General features: G+C 53.9%; 1 protein-coding gene across 2 annotated transcripts in view; it reads right to left on the bottom strand.

Moving 5' to 3' along the window:
• The window catches only part of STK10 (serine/threonine kinase 10), a 76,668-nt gene that overhangs the window by 6,831 nt on the left and 56,099 nt on the right, over positions 1–13,738 (bottom strand). For both annotated transcript variants that reach the window (XM_036313270.1, XM_036313271.1), the window contains 7 exons: positions 10,209–10,332; positions 9,568–9,747; positions 6,234–6,326; positions 4,092–4,221; positions 2,222–2,346; positions 879–1,067; positions 230–355 (listed from right to left, as the gene is read on the bottom strand). In XM_036313270.1, coding sequence (XP_036169163.1) covers positions 230–355; positions 879–1,067; positions 2,222–2,346; positions 4,092–4,221; positions 6,234–6,326; positions 9,568–9,747; positions 10,209–10,332 — 967 coding nt within the window. The remainder of the gene's footprint in view (positions 1–229; positions 356–878; positions 1,068–2,221; positions 2,347–4,091; positions 4,222–6,233; positions 6,327–9,567; positions 9,748–10,208; positions 10,333–13,738) is intronic.

Raw genomic sequence — 13,738 nt, 5'->3', positions numbered from 1 at the left:
GCACTTCCAGCTCATGTCAGAGCTTTACTCCCATCCTGCAAAATGGGACTTGTCACCCACGCCCGTTTTATGGATGTGGGAACTATGGCTGGGGAAGGGGGAGTGATCTGGCCAACTCTGTGGCACCCTGGGTCATCAGATGAGAAGCCTTCCCTCTTAGCAGGGTCTCTGTCCCTGAGCTCACTGCCCTGGGGGAATGTGAGGCAAGGGGGCAGCGGAAGGCCGGTACCTGCAGCTGCTGCAGCTCACTCATGTTACTCTCGCACTGGGCCGCCATGTCCCGCATCTGGTTCTCATGTTTCTGCTGCTGCTGCAGCCGCTCTGCCTTCTGCCTCTTCTCCTCTTGCTGGGAAAACTGCAACGGAGAGAGGGGCGGGTGCCTCAGGGACCTCAGGCTGGGCTGGGGGCCACCTCAGGCCGTTCCAGGGAGGCCCTGTCAGAGGGGCTAGTACCCCACAGCTCTCAGGCTGTGCCCCCTCCCCCGTTTTAAGTTCTCCCTCTGAGCTGAGACCCAGCCCCTGCCCTCGAGGCTGGCGGGGACAGGACACTGTGCTGTGACGTGTGCTAGGAGCCACAGGAGCGCCTCCGGTCTCTGAGCCACACTGGTGACGTGCGAGTGGGGTCGTGGTGGATGAGAGGGGGTTCAGCAGCAGGGGAAGCTGCAGGGTAGAGGCACTGCAGTGTGAGGGAGCAGGCATGAGCAGGTCTCGCCAAGCTTCCTCTGTCCACCAGAGAGGGGTCCCGGGGAGGTTATAGGGTCCTGAGCTGTGTGACTGGCACACCTCTTTCCAAGACCCTCTGCGGCACCTTCTACTTTATGTTCCCCAACCTTGAAAGGTAAAGCTGACCTGTGCCCGCCCCGCACACCACGGGCCTACCTGCTTGATCTTCTCGCGCTGCTCGGCAGCGCTGCCCGCCCCGCTGATGTGCAGGCTCTTCTTGTACATGGCCATGCGCGTCTTGCCCTCGCTCCTCTGGATCTTGGGCAGCCGCGCCTTCTCCTGCTGCTGCCGCGCCTTCAGCTGCTCCACCATGCGCTGGTTGTAGCGCTGCATCTGCTCCCGCTCCTGGAGGGGGACAGGCGGCGGGCCAGGTCAGTGCGCTCCGGGCACAGGGTGACGGGGTGTCATCAGGAGCCCAGGACCCACCTGGCCCAGAATGCTCAGCGGAGCGAGGCTGTGTCATTTCACACCTGCTGCTAAGTAACATTGTCTGTTCTCACTTTAAAAATTGTTAATAGTGTGGATTCTTCTAAATGCCCTGCCATCTAATCAATGCTGGCATGCCGTTTCAAAGCTCACATCTCAAAGCAAAATGTACACTGAAACGGATGGTTTATCATTTTGGTGGCAGGTGTCAATTCTTATTTTTAATATATTTTTTATTGATTTTTTTTTTTATTGATTTTTTACAGAGAAGAAGGGAGAGGGACAGAGAGCCAGAAACATCGATGAGAGAAATCGATCAGCTGCCTCCTGCACGCCCCCCAGTGGGGGTATGCCCACAACCAAGGCACATGCCCTTGACCGGAACCGAACCCGGGACCCCCGAGTCCACAGGCCGACGCTCTATCCACTGAGCCAAACCGGTTTGGCCAATTCTTATTTTTAGAAGTCTTGCTAAATTCCTTCACCTGACACATATTTGTATTTCAGTGTCACCTCCAGCAAGAAGCCTCCCCTGACTTCCTAGCCGGACTGAGCACCCGATTCGGAGCCGCCACAGTGGCTTAGGTCAGGAATTACCCACAGCAGCTGTGCAGCCAGACCTGTTATCTGTGTGTGTCCCCACTAAGGGGACTAAACCGGGACAGACGACTACCCAGACGTAGAGGGTGCACTGGCCACACAGAGCTGGGTCTCACCTGGTCTGGGGAGGTGAGGGAAGGCTTCCTGGCAGAGGACATGTTTAAGTTGATACCTGGAAGTATTCTGAAGGAACCCATGGGGAAGAGACAAAGGAAAGAAAGGCGGGGCAAAAGGAGAGAGGAAAGAGAAAAGGGCATGAAAGGGACATAGGTGTCAGAGTCAGCGAGGGAGCTGCTTGGACCATCGCTGCCCTGCATGGTCTCCCCTATTTCTGGCCCCTTGAGCCAAGGCAAGACGTCCCCCAGAACCTCCCCAGGCCTCCCCGTGGCCAGCCTCACTCCTCTGGGAGCAGATGGTACCCGAGTGGTGCCCCATCACGGTGCGGGCTCCCACTCTCCCACCCGGAGCCTCACCTTCTCGTGCTTGCGCACCAGCTCGTGCCGCTGGAGGAAGTACTGGTCCTTGAGCTGCTGCTTGACCAACTGGTGCCTCTCCTGCAGGTGATGCTCCTCCATGTCCCACAGGGCCGCCTCCCGGTCTGCGGAGGACACACTGCCTGGTGAGCTGCTGAGGGCAGAGCCCCACCGGGCCCTCCTCTCCCTCCCCTGCCACAGCCCAGCTGATGACTGTGCCACCTCATCAGACTACGTGGGAGAGTTGACTGGGCCAACTCCTGGAAACTTCCTTAATACCTACGGGTGAGAGCTTGCTACAGCAAGACGTGTTCGGAATCAGGAGCCTGAGAAGCCGAGACCTGGGCTGAAACCCAGCTCCATCATGGATTTAACACAGGAAAAAAGGCGGCCCCAGGCCTCAGCTTCCACCTCTGCCAAATGGGCACAACCCGTACCACAGAGGGAGAATTGTCTTTGGGAGACATTTATGTTCCATCTACACGGCACTCTGCTCTCCGAACAGGCAAATGGAAAACCCTCGGGAAATGGGTGAGACCCTCCCTGTCCAGTATATGCATTACGCGGGCAATAACACGGCATCTTATCCCTGAGGTCTATTAGTCAACACTCTGCTCTGCCACAGGGCGGGGAGCTGGTGTCAGACAGAGCACTTCATGGCCTACGAGTCACAGAGCAGGTGGTGCTCAGCCCGCTGCAAACGGACCGTCTGCTTCACTGCATTCCCGTCGTGTGAAACCAGTCTGCCCAGGGTCCATGGGAACAGTCAACCCCACCGCCCACCGGTAACATGGTTCTTATGCACATCACGGGACAAAGCGAACGGGGCTCTCGGAGACATCCGTGCTCTATTCAGAGCGTGGGAACATCGAGGACCATTTTTCCGGTCCACACCGAGTACCGAGCCACCAGAGCCCGGCTGTGGCACCCGCCCGTCAGTGAGCCGGAGATGGCACCGTGTTTACTTCTTCACGAAAGCCCACGGGCTCCAAACTCACTTTTCACCCACCCAGTTGTTTTCAATGTGGTTCACGTCACAGATTTCTAGGCATTTAGAGCTCGCTTGCTTTGCACGCCCCTCAGAACTGCACCCAACCTCTGCTCCCCGAAAAAAAGATAAAACCCATGGTTCTGAAAGAGCCGTTGCCCTTCAGAGCTCCCTACACCAGAGACTCCCCCTCTGAGCTGCCTCAGCCAGGCACGCGCTCCGTCCTGATCCCTCTTCCCCGCTGCTCCCCCTGCCTCCTCCCTCTGGCTGGGACCCACACAGTTGTCCCTGGAAGGTCTCATGCTACGAGGGACTTGCCAGCATGCAAACCTGTCAGAACGCCTGCGCACAAGAGTAAAGGGCTCGCCTTCCAGGCGAGATCTGCATTCAAGGCCAACCCGACCCATGAACTGCAGCCTCGGCCAAAGAACAGTCACTCGCTAAGCCTGTTTGCTCATCTATAAACCTGGGGGAACAGTGGACCTGCCTTGTGTGCCTTGTAGGGGGTGAGGTGAGGAGTCAGTGCGAGTAAGGCATGAAAATGGGCTGGCGGAGCAGTCGCTCAGTACGGGACGGCTGTCATAAGAGGCGCTCAGTGCTGTCCGCGCCCCCTGCCACCCCAGGCATCCAGCTCACGTAGTTTCACCCATCCCCACCAGCGCCTTGTTTGCCCCTCGACGTCTGGAATCACTTCAAGTAGCGCCGATGATGACGGGCATCTCTGCCTCGCGCCTGACTTCAGCGGGGGTTTTCCTCACGCTTCACCGCGATGGTTAGTTTTAGGATGGAGAAGACCCAAGGCTGGATGTCCACCGACAGATTCTAGGCCACCCTGGGCCCGCCCGCTCCAGCACCCGCTCCAGCACCCGCTCCAGCACCCACCTCGAAGGAGCTCCTGCTTCCGAGTCAGGCACTCGCGCTCCTTGTCACAGATCTCCCGCCTGTTGTCGGCCGTGATCTTCTTCATCGCCTGCTCCAGGTCCTCCTTCTGCTTGGCTAGGAAGTCCCGGTCCTGTGGGCAGTGGGAGGACAGACCTCTGCTCAGTGCCGGCTTTTATTCTTATGACAGAAGAGAAGTCGGCGTGACCCCAAAGAAAACTTAGGGCATGTCCAGCAGGGAAACGAGACTTAGAGCAGAGCAGCCAATGGTGATGTGCGGGCTTTGTATGGACCCGGGTTCAAACCACAAGTAAGAAAAGGGGTGTCTGAGACAACTGGAAATGTGAACACTGACCTGACTGCGAAGGGTGTTAAGCAACTTTTGTGAAGTATTTAAATTTGGGGGGGTGTTTACGGTATTGTGGTTATTTTTTTAGAGCTACATGAGATTTTTATACCTATATACATAGCAGCATTATTCACAATAGCCATGGATGGAAACCTCTCTAGTGTCCTTAGACAGATGAATGGATAAATGTGGAATATTATTCAGTTGTAAAAAGGAAGGAAATTCTGACACATGCTACCACATAAATGAATCTTGAGGACACTATGTTAAGTGAAATAAGCCAGTCACAAAAGAACAAATACTGTATCATTCCACTTACATGAGGTTAAATTTGTAGAGACAGAAGGTAGAATGGTGGGTGCCCAGGCTGGGGAGGAGGAATGGGAAGTTAGTGTTTCATGGGTGTAGAGTTTCAGTTTTATAAGATGAGAGAATTCTGCAGAGGATGGTGCTGGTTGCACAACAGTGTGAATGTGCTTAATGCCAAATGAACTCTACACTTGAAAATAGTTAAGATGGCAATTTTACATTATGTCTATTTTACCAGAGTTTTAAAAAAAATTTTAATGAAAACATGCTCAAAGTCATTAATCATCCGAGAGATGCAAATCAAAACGACAGTGCGGTACCATCTCACACCTGTCAGAATGGCTACCATCAACAAACCAACAAACGGCAAGTGCTGGCGAGGATGCGGAGAAAAAGGAACCCTCGTGCACGGTTGTGGGAACGTGAGGGTGTCCTGGGCAGAACATGAAGTCTGGCGTCAGACTGAGTTTGGGGCCTCGGCCCCCACTGTTAACTCTTCAGAGTCACCTCTAATTCCCTCCTCTGCAAAGGGAGGATGAAGCTCAACCAGATCATATACAAAGCCTTTGTCAGTGCTGACGCTCAATTTATCCGCATTTGGGCGCAGAGGAGACAGGATGTACCAAGAAAGTGAGAGCATGGCCGACAGGCTGGTAGGGCTGGGGCAGAGGGAAAAAGTCAAGGGGGAGAGGCTGGCAGGGGCCGGGCCAGACCTGCAGGGCCTCGTAAGCACATGAGGAAGCCGGTCTTATAGACAAAGGCGGAGCCACTGAAGTTCTCAAGGCAGGGCTGTGGGGGAGGGTGACACAGTCACACTTGCTGGTGACAGAACTGCAGAGGAACATGAGAGGAAGCAGGGAGACTGGCTGGGAGGAGGCGGTAGCAGTTCCGGCAAAAGATGACAATGGCTAGGGAGCCGCAGAGATGTGGACAAGTTGATGGATCCAGAGAGAGTTTGGAGATTGGAAAAAAGGAAACCATGTTTCAGGAGGTGATGAGGGACTGGAGGAAAAGGAGGTGCCAGGAGTTCCGGCTTCTGGCCTGACAGCCAGGTGCAGGATGGTGCGCTCTCAAAAGACGAGAATGGGACCGGGTCTGGGAGATCGTGGGTTTGATGTCGTTGAGACTCCAAGATGCCAAGTGGACGGGTGGATGGACTGGGTTGATCAAGGAGCTATGACATACCAACAGCCCTAAAACAAGGCAGGAGGCATGTAAGGCTTTGGGAGAGGGGGATGTGAAGGGCTGGGGTATCAAGAGATGGGAGAACTCACGTCCAGCTGGAGTGAGGGCAATCAAGGAAGGCTGCAGGGGAGAGGTGATAACAGGGATGACGAGACGGCGGGCTGGATTTAGGTATTCAGAATCATAGACGCGTATTCGAGGGGTAGGGTGTAGGCATAACAGAGAGGACCTGGTCACCGTTCAGAGTCTCAACCTGGGACTCCCGAGCCCCTCCACTCCCTGAGCGAGGGGCAAGGACTCACAAGATGCTGCTTTTTCTGCGCATGCTCCTCCATCTTCTGCTTCATGCTCTCCTTCCGCTGCTGCCTGGGGAGCTTCTCCACCTCATTCTTGACCTGCAGACAGTGGCTGGGTCAGGGTACCGCCTCACACTCCCTAACTCCTGGGCCAGGGACACCGAAGAGTAGGCTCAGGCTTCTAGGCACTGCCCACCCCCTCCTGCAAGCCACTCTGACAGGTGGCACCTACTGGCACATTCCTGACTGCTGACTCAGTTTCCAGACTCCCTCCAAAATATGAATCCCACAGATACACTGTCCATCTCTTAAACCATTATAATATTGAAGCTGTTTTTAACCCCCTTGGTGGGGGTGTCACCCCAGCAGGGAGTGCGTGCTTTAGGTACTTCCTCCTCCGTTTCTGAGGTGCAGGTGGCACTGACACCCCATCCCATCTGGCTCTAGGCTGGGTATATGGTCTACGCTGTCAATCAGCATGGTGCACAGTGGACATGTGGCCCTCTCTGGGCCAGTGAGAGCTTCAGGATGTTTGCTGGAACCATCAGAGAAAAGCTGCTTGCTCTCCGGCCTCTGGGATTGCTAAGCTGGGAGGATGGAGGCCAAGGTGGGCCACCCTGGAGGGGTCTGCCTGAAAAAATTAACACCGGGAACAATGCCAACTATATGCTGTCTCTAAGAAACCGGCATTAAACATATAGACGGTTAAATTAAAAGGATGGGAAAAGATTCTACTCAAACACCAATCAACAGAAAGCAGGACTGGCTATCAGACAAAGCAGACTTCAGAACATGGAGTATTATCAGCAATAAAGAGGGACATTACATAAAAAGGACAGGTCAGTTCACTAAGCAGATAGGACAATTTTAAATAACAAAGAACTTCAAAAGCAAACAAAAAGGGACAAACGGAAGGAGAAATAGATAAAGCCCTAGTTATAGCGGGAGACATTACACTCCTTCCTCAGTAGCCAACAGAGCGGGTGGATGGAAAGTGGGTACGGCTGTAGAAGGCCGGAACCACACTGTCCATCCGCTGGACCTACTGGACACGTATGGAGCACCGCCCAGCAGCAACAACAGACATCCCCTCAAATGCACATGGAACATTCATCGACACAGACCACATCCTGGGCCATAAACAAATGTACGTACATTTTTAAAAGCTGAAATTTAAAAAAATATATTATTTAAAATGAAGTTAAGCTCAAAATAATTAACAGAAAGATATGAAAATCCAAAAACATTTCAAAATTAAACTTTGAAGCAAACCTTAACCCACAGATCAAAGAGGAAGTTACATAGGAATTAAGATATTAATCAAATTGCCGAAACCGGTTTGGCTCAGTGGATAGAGCGTTGGCCTGCGGACTGAAAGGTCCCGGGTTCGATTCCGGTCAAGGGCATGTGCCTGGGTTGCGGGCACATCCCCAGTAGGAGATGTGCAGGAGGCGGCTGATCGATGTTTCTCTCCCATCGATGTTTCTAACTCTCTATCTCTCTCCCTTCCTCTCTGTAAAAAATCAATAAAATATATTTAAAAAAAAAAAAAGATATTAATCAAATTGAATAAAAAAAGATGCAACATATCGCAATTTGTGGAACGAGGCTAAGGCAGTGCTTACAGGGACACATAGCATCACATGCTGACATCAGAAGAGCATAGGCTCAAACCAATGAGCTAAGCTTCAACATGAAGACACTATAAAAAGAAGAGCAATTTAAACCCAAACCAGATAGGAAAGCAGAAATCCCTGACACTGAAAACAGAAAATCAATGAAACCAAAAGCTGGCTCTTGGAAAAGGTCCATAAAACAAACAAACCTTTAGCCAGATGGACAGAAAGAGAAGAGGGAGGAGGAGGAGGAGGAAGAAGAGACTAGGGCACACATTATCACAAGAGGATGAAAGAGAACATCACTACAGATCCTGCAGCTACTTAAAGGGTACTACGGAATACTACGGATAGCTTTGTGCCAATAAATGTAACCGCTTAGACGAAACAGACCAATTCCTTGAAAGAAGCTACCAAAGCTTTCACTGAAGCCAAGCCCGTGCCCCCGGCACTGGACTGGGGACATGCTTAGCCCCCGCTTCTCCCTCCACCCGCCACGTTCCAGGGTAAGGAGACTAAGGTACTCGCCTCGGGCACAGAAGGGAACGCCAAAAAACTCAGTAAGCAAGATAAATAGCATCTTAAAAACAACATCCAAGACAAGAAATCATGAACAAAATGTCAAAATTTTAAGTGCAGACAAGATCCAGCCCTACACTCGAAGGACTCCGCCTCACTGCCTCACCTTAATCCTGGTCCTGTCGGATCCTGTTTTTATTTTAAATAGCCGACATTCTGTTCATTATGAAGATGTTGCTCGAATTTTTATTTTAAACCACTGCATTAGAATATTATGCCTTGATTTCCGAGTTTGTTTGGCACCCTCTTAAACTGCGTGCCTGAGGTGAGTGCCTCGCGGGTCTTACCCCAGCCCCAGCCCTGCTCCCTCAGGTCCCTTGGCGACACCAAATGCCATGCCCATCACAGTGCAGTCTGGGAGCTGGGCTTTGAGCCCCCGACCTGCCCTGGCCCGTACAGTGGACTACCCCTAGAGGCCGTCCACCCACTGCTCCCATCTGGAGATTGGGAATGGCCTGGATTGGTGTGCCCACCCTGGGGGCTTCCACCTCCCGTCTCCCTCCTCCCTCCTGAGAGCCTAGGAAAGCACAAGTGTCGCAGCCTCCCGGTGTCTGGCTCACCCAGGGGGGTGGGGGTGGGGGCTGTTCTTAGGGACCCCGGGGCAGGCTGAAAGCCCCCTCCCTCCCCTTGCCTCAGGACCATCTCCCTCTGGGCCACCTCCCCCTTCCAGCTGGGTGGGGGGAAAGGGAGAGGCTGCATGGGTACAAACTCAGGAACTGCTCTTCTGGGAGAAAAGAGAGGGGGGGGCATGGAGGACACGTGCGTTTGCCCACCCAGCACCCACGCCCCCTGCTGGTGACAGCATCTCAAATTCCCCGGGTCACCATCCTTCCTTCTCCCCTGCTCTCTCAGCTGGGAGTTGGGAAGCTGGAGGGGCATAGGCAACTGCCCGAGACCACGTGGCGAGGGCCAGCCTGGGAGCCGAGTCCACACAGGAAAGCAGAGCCCGGTGACACAGGAGCGGCTCCTCCTGGTGCGGCCGGGGCACGTCGATCCAGACATACCTGGACGGGGGCTCTGCAGGAAAACGAGCTCCCCCAAATTCCCTCTGTGCTGGGGCGAGGCTGAGCTAAGGTTTGAATTGCTTATAACCGAGAGGGTCCTCGTCTGCCTGGACACCCGGCCTCCGCCCAACACTCACTCACCTCCTTCTTCATCAGCTTGAGCTGCTCCTGGAACCTGGTGTAGTCCCGCTCCTGCTCCAGGCGGATCCGCTTGGCCTCGTCCCGGCGGCGCACAGCGTGGTCCTGCTCCATCTTCTCTACTTGCTGCTTCTGCTGACGCTCCAGGTTCTCCAGCTCCGTGTCAAAGAACTTCTTCTTGGCCTGCAAGGAGCAGGAAGAGGAGTTCAGCAAAGTCACTTTATAAGTCGCTGGGAGGAAGATGGGGAGCAGGATGGGAAGAGCCCGGAACTTGTCCTCAGGCCTGGGCTTAAATCCCAGCTCCGTCACCTCTTCACTGTGTGACCTGAGACAAGTCGCTTGACCTCTCTGAGTCTCTCTTTCCTCATGTGCAAAAGGGGGACAGACCATCTACCTTGCAGGTTCTTGCCTGGTGCTCAGCACAGACTAGTTTCCCTCTAGAGATGCTCTGGTGTGACTCAGAGAGGCTCTGTGCCCTTCATGTGATTCTATGGTACACGTCAAAGCCTAATGAGACCAGGAAAGCAGGGGAACTGGACAACGGTGGGTTACTCTCCGCTGCGCGACCGCCCCCACTCTGCAGCTTCTGCTTAAAGAAAAACTGGCAAGAAGCCCTACCGGGGCCCATCTTTCCTCGCACTCACGTTGATTTCTTGTTCAAAACGTTTATGCATCTGCTCCAGCTGCAGCTCGTGCTTTCTGCTCAGCTGGTTCTGGTTCCGATGCTCCTCTTTCTGGAGCAGCCGAAGCTCTCGGAGTTCCTGGCGCCTGAGGGTTAAATGGTGTGGACACCGCAGTCAGAACGTGGCCTCAGAGATCCCAGAACTCACAGCGAGGGGCACTGAAGGCTGGAGGTGGAGCAGCACCACACTGGGGCAGAGGCAGGGTTAGAACTCGGGCTCCATTTGACATTTATGGGCGGACAAAACATTCACAACCTTAATATGTAAAGAGTACTTACAAATCAGTAAAACAGGAATATCCTAAATTTAAACAGTCACAGAACGTGGACATGAAACAAAAGACAAGAAATGTTTAAATAATGTATATAGATATGAAATGTAAATTAAAAAGGAATGCCATTCTGATGAACTACACAGGTGAGATTATAGGGGAAATCGATACTTTTGTAACCTGCTGAGGTATAAACTGGTACAACATTCCTAGAGGACAGTTTGGCAATAAGTTTGTGCCCTTTGAGATAAGAGTTCCACTTGGGGATAATATTCTAAAGCAGCATTCACACATGCACAACAACAGTGAACAAGGATATCAGTAACAGTCCCTCAGTATAGGTCTAATTAAATGAAAACATAGCCATCTGATGTAATTAAAAATCAGGTTTTAGAAGACAATTACGTGGAAAACCATGTATTTAAAATGCAACAATTCTTTATGAGAGAGACGGGATGAGCTCTGTTGACAGGTGGATCTATTAGGCAACCCTACCATCTGGATGGGGGAAAGAGTGTATGTGTGTGCACAGGGGTATGTGAGTTTACTTTCCTATCTACACACTGTATTTCTGGAAGGATTACAGCAAAAAGCAGCAACACCAGGAGGGGACTGGGCGCCTGGCAGGAAAGTGAACGAGGGAGATTTTTCACTGTTTACCCTCTTTTTTGAGTTTTGAACTATATCATATTTCCTATTTAGAATGTACACCTTAATTTGTAACCTGTGTATTGCCAGTGTATATATTCACAGAAAACACTGGCAGGATAAACCCCAAAATGTTTACTGTGGCTCTTTCTGAGCAAGTCCATTGAAAACTGATATATGTTGTTTATATAATCAGAAAAGAAGAAGAAATTAAAATGATGGGGGAAGAATTGGGCCTGCGACTGAATGGGGCCTGCGACTGAATGGGGCTCTCCGGCAGCTGTGTCCTGTTCTCGCCCAGGGTCTGCAGGCTGCTCCACGGGGTCCCCACTGTGACCCCTTCCTCGCAGCTCGGAGAAGGTAGAGCTGCTCGGGGAGCCCGCCAACAGCTGCAGGAGGAGAGGCCACATCTGGGGTCCGAGGGACCGAGTTCGAATCTTAGCTCTGCCGACTCTGCAGCTGGGCGCCGTCAGCCTCGCTCAGCCTTGCAGGCGGCTGTCACATGGGGCAGATCATCTCCACCTCTCAGGTTCTTGGAGGGTTAAATGAGGTGATACCTGCACTGCCCTGCCTGGCACACAGCACACACGCCCTAATGGTAACTTCTCAAATGACGATGAGGAAGCAGAGCCAAAGGCCTCTGGGAAAAGCAGAGACATTTAATGTACAGCCACCTAGAAGAGCTTCGGCTGAGCCTCTGCCCGCCCTCCGGGAAGGAGAAGGCAGGAGGCGGCTCTGAGAGTCTCAACAAAGAAATGGAAATCTTGCCTCAAGAGAAACAGGCTCCCAGAACAACTGACCAAAAGACAAAGGGATCAACAGCCAGCTTCTGACCTCCCCTCCTGCCCCGCCCTCTCTCACAGGGAAGGCGGGCAGACAGGCAGGTGGCGGAGGAAGGAAACAACCAGCGCCCGCAGTTTTGGGGGAAAACAGAAAGAACACGGGCCTAGAAGCCTCGATCTGGGAGAGTGTGAGTCAGTCCCATGGTCCTGACGCCTGCCTGCCCAGTCCTCCGGAAATGCTGGGACCCAGGGGTGACAAGGGCTGTGGCCAGCTGGGGATGACCGGCGCCTTCCACCCCTGCGGCCTGGCGGCCTGGCCACGCTTGCCGGCTGCTCCGGCCTCAGGACCACAGGCAAACAAGAAAGCCTTGTTGCTCGAGAGCACCTCTCCTCCGCCTCGGCCAGGTCTCCCCTTCCGAGCCTGAGCAGCAAGCACACAGCTCCTCTGTTCAGGCCAGGCGGCATCGCTTCTCGATGGGGTGGCGAGTCTGCAGTTTCAACCCCAGAAACCTAAAGTTCCCGGAGGGGAGATGGAGAGCCAGCCCCTGAGGTCTGAAGCCGGAGGAGTGCAAGTCACCTCCCAGGGGACCATTCAAACAGGAGGGGGCATCCCCTGACAGCAGCCGGTCCCTCCCCACTGGCCCAACCCACACAGATGACACCAAAGTGCACACGCGTGTACACAGCTACGCCCCAGTGACGTCTGCCTGTCTGCCTCCGTCTCCTGCTTCCTACAAGGGACAAGTGACCCCAGGCAGCCCGAACTGCTCGCCTGTGGCTTTGGGCAGTTGGTGCTTTTTAAAAACATGAATGTGTTTGACGTTCTAGAACTGTTCTCTAAACCAAAAGTGAATTTACCTGCCCAGGCCTGGCCCCAAGGGGGCTCCAGGGCACCAGGCTGCCTGCCTGCTAAGCCCCCGCCCCATGTTCAGCAGCCCCAGGAAGCTGCACGGCCGGCCGGTGGCGGAAGCCTCCAGAATCCTCCCTCCGCCAGGCCTCACGACAGCCTCAGCTCCACCCCTCTCCCCTGGGTGACCGGGGTCGGTGACTGGCCTGCCAAGAAGCAGTCTCCTCGTTTACAAAATGGCGAGACGGGGTCTCCCTGAGGAAGGCTTTCGGGGCCTGAACACCTTAGAAGTGCAGAGATGGCTCCTAGCAGATGGCTTCGCCTCGCACCCTCCTCCCCACACCAGTCTCATGGGTTTTGCTCCAAAATGTACGTGAAGTCTGACCACCTCTTCCAGGCCGCTGTCCTGAAGGGGTCTCCTCTACAGCCCAGCCTCACCCCCCAGCCAGAGCCACCTTCCAGAAGGGGCACGAGAGCTGCGCACTCTCCAGCTGTTTCACTCCCGCTGGGGTAACACCCACACTCCCCCGCCCCGACCCACAGGCCCTGAGGACTCCGGGACCACACCCAGCCCTGTCCTCTCAGCTCCCGAGCCAGCCGAGCGGTCAGCCCGCGGGCTGCTGGTGGCCAGCTCCTCTCCCCCTGCAGGTTCTGTTCAGGGGGTTCCCTCGGAGCAGCCTCCCCCAGCCCCGGCGCTCACTGTCATCACCCCTTACTTCCTTCACATGAACCACAACGGGGAATTACCTTTGTGTGTCGGGTGTTGGCCCATCAGGTATAAGTTCTACAAAGCCAACAGCCCCAACCATATGGGTCACCATGTCCCTCAACCTGGTGGGTGGGTGGATACACGCATGGGTGCTGATGACGGACAGATGAATGGATAGAAGGGTGGGTGGGTGGATACATGCATGGGTGGACTGAGGACGGACAGATGAATGGA

This window comes from Myotis myotis, unplaced genomic scaffold, assembly GCF_014108235.1.
Source record: "Myotis myotis isolate mMyoMyo1 unplaced genomic scaffold, mMyoMyo1.p scaffold_m19_p_6, whole genome shotgun sequence".
NCBI lineage: Eukaryota > Metazoa > Chordata > Mammalia > Chiroptera > Vespertilionidae > Myotis > Myotis myotis.
Note: the sequence above shows the minus strand (reverse complement) of the source record. Positions and strands in the feature narration are given on the sequence as shown.